Source organism: Nerophis lumbriciformis, linkage group LG37 (assembly GCF_033978685.3).
Source record: "Nerophis lumbriciformis linkage group LG37, RoL_Nlum_v2.1, whole genome shotgun sequence".
Classification (NCBI taxonomy): Eukaryota; Metazoa; Chordata; class Actinopteri; order Syngnathiformes; family Syngnathidae; genus Nerophis; species Nerophis lumbriciformis.
The window spans coordinates 11,435,001-11,444,356 of record NC_084584.2 but is presented as its reverse complement, the minus strand read 5'-3'; the positions used below and the strand labels follow the sequence as shown (position 1 = coordinate 11,444,356).

General features: G+C 37.2%; 1 protein-coding gene across 1 annotated transcript in view; it reads right to left on the bottom strand.

The window, feature by feature from the left end:
• Positions 1–6,793: 6,793 nt before the first annotated feature.
• gpr3 (G protein-coupled receptor 3) overlaps positions 6,794–9,356 on the bottom strand; it is a 5,416-nt gene continuing 2,853 nt past the window's right edge. Inside the window, exon 2 of the mRNA XM_061931321.1 lies at positions 6,794–8,129. Coding sequence (XP_061787305.1) covers positions 7,115–8,110 — 996 coding nt within the window. The 5' untranslated portion in view covers positions 8,111–8,129 and the 3' untranslated portion in view covers positions 6,794–7,114. The remainder of the gene's footprint in view (positions 8,130–9,356) is intronic.

Genomic DNA, 9,356 nt, shown 5'->3' with positions numbered 1-9,356 from the left:
ACCTACATATATATATATACATATGTATGTATGTGTGTGTGTGTGTATATATATATATATATATATATATTTATATATATATATATATATATATATATATATATATACATACATATGTATGTACAGTATGTGTGTGTGTGTGTGTGTATATATATATATATATATATATATATAATATATATATATATATATATGTGTGTGTGTGTGTGTGTGTTTCAATTTGGTGTTAAAAGTGCCGCACGCTTTGCCAAAGTTCCCTATATGTGGAAGTGATGACTTCAATGAAAACAGCTTTTATTTGGTTAAAAATTTAATAAATTTGCAAAAAAAACTAATTTGACTTTTTTATTTATTTTTGTGGGAATCAAATATATATATATTTTTTTTTTTTTTTTTTTTTTTTTAATGTTATATAATCCCAGGGCCATTTGTGTCCCACAGCTTTTTTTTCCAAAATTTAAATAAAATATTAAAAAGTGTTAACAAAAAAAATGAGAGAGGTTTATAATTGACGCTAGTGACACAAAGTTGCCATGCAGGCAGTTTTTATTTTAAAACTTGTCATTGCTCAAACAATTATAAAAACTTATAATCAACGTATAGATCTGAACTTGATCTATATATTTCAGCGTTGAAAGTAAAACATAATATATATTGGTATGACTTATTTTAACACTGCATACCTGAGACCTTTCGTCTGATGATTTATTTATTTAAAAAAAGAACCAAAAGCAATGTTATTATGAATAAGTTTTCCATTCTCTAACTACTTCACATCAAATATTCAATTTTGAACATTTTTGGGGGGTAAATATTGCATATTTTGTGTTTTTCCTTTTAAAAATAAGGAATGGTTTTGACCAAAAAGGCATAAAAAAACTTTTCAACGGATAGATGTGAAGTTGATGTACAGTACAGATATGTAGGCGTTTAAAGTCAAACAAAATCAATATATGACTTATTTTTTTACGCTTGAATGACTGAGACCCTTTTGGGTCCCCAGGACCTCTAACCTTCACCAACAGTGAGTGAAGGGTGAAATATATATTGTAATGTATTTGAAAATTAAAAATATCAAAATGGCCGCCGCATGCTTTCATTTTTCAGTTCAAGTTTGGACTCACCTGCACTAGATGAGTCATTGTCTAATTTGCATAAGTGGCCATGACGCATGCTAAGAAATACAAATTGTTTCCTTTTTTTTTTTTTTTTTTTTTTTAATACAAGCAGCCTGTGAATGCTAGGCAGTTACCTATTAAGTAATCGAGAAATCTTGATTAGTTTGGTGAATTAACGGAGTAATCACACTTTGCAGCCTCAATGTGTATTTTAGGGGAAATTGTATAAATAAACAAATATTTTTCTGCTTGCCATAACCTTCATTCTAATTTTTTTCCCCATAAATGCACATTGTCAACATTGTGTGCATGAGTAAAAAAATTAACTATGTCCAAGTGGTTCAAGTTTCAGGCCCCGTATTGGCAACACCGACGTCTTCTTATGCTCTGGCAGACCAAGTGTGTTGGGAAGCAGAGTAATGACCAGCTATGTTCACTTGTGTGAAGTTGGCCCCGCCCATCATTGCAGGTATGACAATAACACTGCCATTCTTTTGTCCCGTTACGCTGTTCAAGTTATTCCATAATACATTTTTTGACCGGTTTGTCAAAATCTCCTCAAAATTGTCCCATTTTATTTGTGCTGCAAAATTTTGTCTATGATAGTTTTTATAAAATTAACTCTTTATCACCACCTTGTCAAAACCTTCCCAAACATGTCCCATTTGTTTTTGCTACATTTGTGCTGCAAAAATGTTTAGTCTATTTTAGTTTTTTTTATTAATGTTTTATGATACATATCCATCCATTTTCTACCGCTTGTCCCTTTTGGGTTCGCGGGGTGTGATGACATAACAACCTTGTCAAAATCCCCTCTAAACTTGTCCCATTTGTTTTTGCTACATTTGTGCTGCAAAAATGTTTAGTCTATATTAGGGTTGTTTTTTTTATTAATGTTTTATTATACATAACCACCTTGTCAAAGTCCCCCCGAAACTTGTCCCCTTTGGTTTGTGCTGCAACTATACATGATTAATACGATCATTTTGTGATAGATCACATGATTTAACTGTTTGACAAAAAAAATTGTTAAAACAAAAATTTTAATAAAACTTGTAAAAAATGTAATAAATTTGCAAAGAAAAAATAGGCCTTTTTTTAATTTATTTTTGCGGGAATCAAAAACCTTAAAACATTTTTTTGTAAAATCCCAGCTAATGTTTCTAAAATATATATTTTTTTAAAACATTAAATAATGTAACAAAAAACAGGTGTGATGTAACGAGAAAAGTAATAATAATAAAAAAAACTTTAGTGTGATGATTTATTTTACATTTTTTTATAATAATGAACCAAAAGCAATGTTATGAATTTTTTTTCCATCTAAGGCTCCAACTACTTCACATCAAATACTCTAAATTCTAAAAATTTGGGGGGAAGGGGGGGTAAATATTGCATATTTTGTGTTTTTCCTATTAAAAAAAAGGGCATAGATAAAATATGTCGACGGATAGATGTGAAGTTGATGTACAGTATAGATATTTAGGCCTTTAAAGTCAAACAAAATCAATATATGACTTATTTTTTTATGCTTGAATGACTGAGACCCTTTGGGAGTACAAACCAGCACCAAACAATTGGTAGTATTACTTTGATAAGGGGGGACCAACTTCGCACAGGTCAGAAAGTCCCATCATGATGTGTTAAAAGCTATTTGTGTTCCGTAATGTTCCGCCGGGCCTATTTTTCCTGTTCCTGCCTTTTTATTTCAATTTGGTGTTAAAAGTGCCGCACGCTTTGCCAAAGTTGCTCCTTATATGTGGAAGTGATGACTTCAATGAAAACAGCTTTTATTTGGCTAAACATGTTATACATTTGCAAAGTAAAAATAGGCCTTTTTTAATTTATTTTTGCGGGAATCAAAAACCTTAAAAAAAAAAATTTTAAAATCCCAGGGCCATTTGTGTCCCGCAGCTAATGTTTCCAAAAAATAAAAAAAATAAAACATTAAATAATGTAACAAAAAACAGGTGTGATGTAACGAGAAAGTAATAATAAAAAAAACTTTAGTCTGATGATTTATTTTTTATTTATTATAATAATGAACCAAAAGCGATGTTGTTATGAATTCTTTTTTCCAACTACTTCACATCAATTACTCTAAATTCGAAACATTTTGGGGGGAGACAGGTAAATATTGCATATTTTGTGTTTTTCCTATTAAAAAAAGGGCATAAATAAAATATGTCGACGGATAGATGTGAAGTTGATGTACAGTATAGATATTTAGGCCTTTAAAGTAAAACAAAATCAATATATGACTTATTTTTTTACGCTTGAATGACTGAGACCCTTTGGGAGTACAAACCAGCACCAAACAATTGGTAGTATTACTTTGATAAGGGGGGCCAACTTCGCACAGGTCAGAAAGTCCCATAATAATGTGTTAAAAGCTATTTGTGTTCCGTAATGTTCCGCCGGGCCAATTTTTCCTGTTCCTGCCTTTTTATTTCAATTTGGTGTTAAAAGTGCCGCACGCTTTGCCAAAGTTCCCTCCTTTATATATGGAAGTGATGACTTCAATGAAAACAGCTTTTATTTGGCTAAAAATTTTATAAATTTGCAAAGAAAAAATTGGCTTTTTTATTTATTTTTGCGGGAATCAAAAACCTTTAAAAAAAAATGTTTGTAAAATCCCAGGGCCATTTGTGTCCCGCAGCTAATGTCTCCAAAAAATAAAAAAATAAAAAACATTAAATAATGTAACAAAAAACAGGTGTGATGTAACGAGAAAGTAATAATAAAAAAACCTTTAGTCTGATGATTTATTTTTTATTTTTTATAATAATGAACCAAAAGCAATGTTATGAATTGTTTTTCCATCTTAGGCTCCAACTACTTCACATCAAATACTCTAAATTCAAAAAATTTAGGGGGTAGGGGGGTAAATATTGCATATTTTGTGTTTTTCCTATTAAAAAAAAGGGCATAAATAAAATATGTCGACGGATAGATGTGAAGTTGATGTACAGTATAGATATTTAGGCCTTTAAAGTCAAACAAAATCAAAATATGACTTGTTTTTTTACGCTTGAATGACTGAGACCCTTTGGGAGTACAAACCAGCACCAAACAATTGGTAGTATTACTTTGATAAGGGGGGGCCAACTTCGCACAGGCCAGAAAGTCCCATAATAATGTGTTAAAAGCTATTTGTGTTCCGTAATGTTCCGCCGGGCCTATTTTTCCTGTTCCTGCCTTTTTATTTCAATTTGGTGTTAAAAGTGCCGCACGCTTTGCCAAAGTTGCTCCTTATATGTGGAAGTGATGACTTCAACGAAAACAGCTTTTATTTGGCTAAAAATGTCATACATTTGCAAAGAAAAAATAGGCTTTTTTTTTTTTTTTTTTTGCGGGAATCAAAAACCTTAAAAAAAAATTTTGTAAAATCCCTGGGCCATTTGTGTCCCGCAGCTAATGTTTCCAAAATATTAAAAAAAAAAAAAACATTAATTAGTGTAACAAAAAACAGGTGTGATGTAACGAGAAAAGTAATAATAAAAAAAAACTTTAGTCTGATGATTTATTTGTAATTTTTTATAACAATGAACCAAAGCGATGTTGTTATGAATTTTTTTTTCCAACTACTTCACATCAAATACTCTAAATTCGAAACATTTTGGGGGAAGAGGGGTAAATATTGCATATTTTGTGTTTTTCCTATTAAAAAAAAGGGCATAAATAAAATATGTCGACGGATAGATGTGAAGTTGATGTACAGTATAGATATTTAGGCCTTTAAAGTCAAACAAAATCAAAATATGACTTATTTTTTTACGCTTGAATGACTGAGACCCTTTGGGAGTACAAACCAGCACCAAACAATTGGTAGTATTACTTTGATAAGGGGGGCCAACTTCGCACAGATCAGAAAGTCCCATAATAATGTGTTAAAAGCTATTTGTGTTCCGTAATGTTCCGCCGGGTCAATTTTTCCTGTTCCTGCCTTTTTATTTCAATTTGGTGTTAAAAGTGCCGCACGCTTTGCCAAAGTTCCCTCCTTTATATATGGAAGTGATGACTTCAATGAAAACAGCTTTTATTTGGCTAAAAATAAAAGCTTGAATGACTGAGACCCTTTGGGAGTACAAACCAGCACCAAACAATTGGTAGTATTACTTTGATAAGGGGGAGCCAACTTCGCACAGGTCAGAAAGTCCCATAACATACTTGCCAACCCTCCCGGATTTTCCGGGAGACTCCCGAAATTCAGCACCTCTCCCGAAAACCTCCCGGGACAAATTTTCTCCCGAAAATCTCCCGAAATTCAGGCGGAGCTGGAGGCCACGCCCCCTCCAGCTCCATGCGGACCTGAGTGACGTGTTGACAGCCTGTTCACACGTCCGCTTTCCCATAATATAAACAGCTAATGATGGAGGGCGAGTTCTTGGTTTCTTATGTGGGTTTATTGTAAGGCAGTTTCATTAACGTCCTCCCAGCGCGGTAACAACACACAACAACAGCAGTCAAGTTTTCGTCTACCGTAAAGCAGTTCGTCTGCCGTAAACAGCAATGTTGTGACACTTTTAAACAGGACAATACTGCCATCTACTGTACATGCATATGTGACCCACCCATAATGTGTCACAGTTTTGTGTTGATTTATTTATTTTATTTTATGGTTTGAATTCGTTTTTGGAGCTGTCATTACACATTTATCAGTATTCACATTGGTCAGTAGGGGGCAGTAGGGCGTTTCTTCCCAATTGAATGCTATCACCTGCAGACCGGAAGTGTCTTGTCATTCTGATGAGCGTGACCAGTCTGTGAACAATTGAAACGTCCTGTGTGCTTTTTTCCTCCTGTATAACAGGTTAGTTTTGGTGAATCAACTCACTGAATAATATCCATGTGATCTTTATAAGTTTAAGTACACATTCTGATGGTGGAGCCTAACTCTAAAGTGTTTGTGAGTTGTAGTTTGTATTTGTGAATGAATCCAGCGCACAGCTGCAGTAATCAATACAAAAAGGCGACGTGAGTACGCAATGTTTATATAAGAACTTCTGATCCTAATTCAGACTCCCAAATTAGAGCTCCCGTTTTCTTATTGATTTTATAATGTATATTTGTATAATGTGTGTGTTCTGAAATAGTGACAGAGAATAGAACAAGGATGGACAATTCAACCCTTAACTCAACAATGAGTAGATGAGTGTTATGTGTGTGAGTATATGTGTAAATAAATTAACACTGAAATTCAAGTATTTATTTTATTTATTTATATATATATATATATATATATATATATATATATATATATATATATATGTAATAAAATATATATATTGCTAGAATTCACTGAAAGTCAAGTATTTTTTATATATATATATATATATCTTAACCACGCCCCCGCCCCCGCCCACGCCCCCCACCTCCCGAAATCGGAGGTCTCAAGGTTGGCAAGTATGTCCCATAATAATGTGCTAAAAGCTATTTGTGTTTCGTAATGTTCCGCCGGGCCTATTTTTTCCTGTCCCTGCCTTTTCATGCAGGTCTGTGCGATGCAAGTCACCCCCAAATATACTTTCTGAAATTCTTACGCAACTGTGAGAAAGCTAACTCTTGCTTCTTTTTTTTTTTTCTCCTTTTCTGGAGCGTGAGAACCCTCCTGACGGCGAGTGCGCTAAAAGCCTCTGCAAAGCAGCTGAAGGAAGAACGCTGACATCATTCAGTAGGAAAAAAGAAAAAAGCACATTTATTATTCATCAGTATAAAACATTTATAGTCATCTGAAAAAAGGTTGTGCAACGCGAACATACGTCCGAGCATGTGCAAAATAGTAACGTTTCAAGTACGCCTCATTGGATCCGGACCGCGTCACGTGAATCGCCCTCTTTGACGAGCGTCTCACGCTGCGGGAGCTACGGCGGGCTGATTGACGCCAGGCACAAACATGATAGTCCGAGATGGCCATAGTCCAGGACGTTCTGATGATAAAGGAGGAGGAGGAGGAGGAGTATTCAAGGACGTGCGCTACGTTTTGGCATAGATTGCTACACGTCCACGGGGGGGTGCACGTGCGCGGCGTGCGTGTGCTGCCTGCGCGGGCAGCAGGCGTGGAGCAGCACCATGCGGATGTCTTTGTTCCTCAGGCTGTAAAGGAGCGGGTTGAGCAAGGAGCTCCCCGCGGCGGGCACCAGCGTGGCATAGGTGTAGAGGGGCGGGCTGGAGGCGTCGCCCAGGAGCCCCCACAGGGAGAAAGGCATCCAGCAGCCCACGAAGACGCTCAGCACCACCACCAGCCGGGAGAAGCCCCGCCCACCGCCGCGCTTGCTCGCATACGGTTGGTCGGCGGGCAGGAAGTGCCTCTGGGTGGCGATGGCGTGAGCGTGGCGCCGGGCCACGCGGCAGATGCCGGCGTACAGCTGCAAGGTGGCCAGCACCACCACCAAGAAGCCGCCGCACAGCAGCGACAGGTACGTGCGGGTCAGAGGCGGCGCCACCGAGCAGGAGTCGGGCCGGTCCAAGCAGTGCCAGCCCATGGCGGGGCCCGCCCCCAGCGCGCACGCCCCCAGCCACACCAGCAGCAGCAGGAGGGCGGCGCGGCGGCGCGACTGTCCCGAGCCGTAGGTGAGGGCGTGGCTCAACGACAGGTAGCGGTCCAAGGCCACGCCCATCAAGCTGCACAGCGAGGCGGTCAGCGAGGTCACCAGCAGCCCCGACGTCACCAGCTCGGACCAGTCGCCGGGCTCCAGGCAGAAGAGGAAGAGGAAGCGCGCCACCAGGGCCACGCCCGCCAGCAGGTCGGCCAGGCCCAGGCTGGCCAGCAGCAGGAAGACGGGCGCCCGTAGCGACGGCGTGGCCAGGATGGTGGTGACCACCACCGCGTTCTCGGCGGCGATGAAGGTGCCCGACGCGCACAGGGCCACGCCCCACGCTGTCAGCGGCGGGGCCCCCCGCGGAGGCGACGTCACCGACTGGTCCGCCGCCAAGAAGGCGTCGGCGCCTGAAGACTCGTCCCAGGTCAGGTCAGAGGTGTTGGCTGTCATGGCTGCTCAACGGCCACACCTGGCAGGAATAAACATCAAACATGTCATTAACTTTTTAATCACATCATTTAAATCAACCTTCAAAAAGACCCCAATATTTTCACACCAACGCAAATTTATGCTCACAAACATTTTTTAAATGTTTTTATTAAATGTACTTAATTTATTTGCTCAAAACTCATAAAAAAGTGTTATCTAAAGTTCTGTTGGGGTTTGTTTAGACGCAATATTTTGACAATTGACCCGATCTCTGACCTTTCAGGTGCGACCTGTCGTGGTTAAGGTGCAGCAGCTCAAATTAATAAAATAAAATTAAAATGTGTAATTAGTGTGCAATTATACAGGATTAATGCTTTATTTTTAATGATTAATCACCGAAGTTAACACGTGTTTTTTGACAGTCCTAGTAAAAAATAAAATTCAAAACGTGTGATTAATCTGCAACTATGTCTTATTAATGCGTTATTTTTTGTAATTAATCGCATGAGTTAACTCGTTATGTTTGACAGCCCTAGTAAAAAAGTAGTTAAAACAAAAAATTTAATAAAACTTGTAATTAATCTTATTATTGCGTTTTTTTTATAATTAATTAACTTGTTACGTTTGACAGCCATAGTAAAACATTTTCCCCCAAAAATGTGGGAATAATTACATATAATTAAAGTTAAAAAAAAAAGTGATTAATCACGCCTTTATTTTGTCAGCCCTCGTAAAAAAAACTGTCTTATTAATGCGTTATTTTTTGTAATTAATCGCATGAGTTAACTCGTTATATTTGACAGCCCTACTAAAAACATATTTTTCTAAAAATGTATAAAAAATGCGGGATTAATCTGCAACTATAACTGATTAATATTATTTTTTTGTGTGATTAATCACACATATTTTTGTCAGCCTGAGTAAAATACGATGAAGAAAATCAAAATAAAGCGTAATGTGCAACTATACCTGGTCAACACGATATTTTTGTGATTAATCACAAGTTAACGCTTTATGTTTGACAGCCCTAGTAAAAAAAAAACTATAAAAAAAAAATCAAAATAAAACGTGATTAATCTGCAACTATACCTGGTTAATACGATATTTTGTGATTAATCACAAGTTAACTCTTTGACAGCCCTAGTAAAAAAAAAATTCAAAACGTGTGATTAATCTGCAACTATGTCTTATTAATGCGTTATTTTTTGTAATTAATCGCATGAGTTAACTCGTTATGTTTTGACAGCCCTACTAAAAACATATTTTT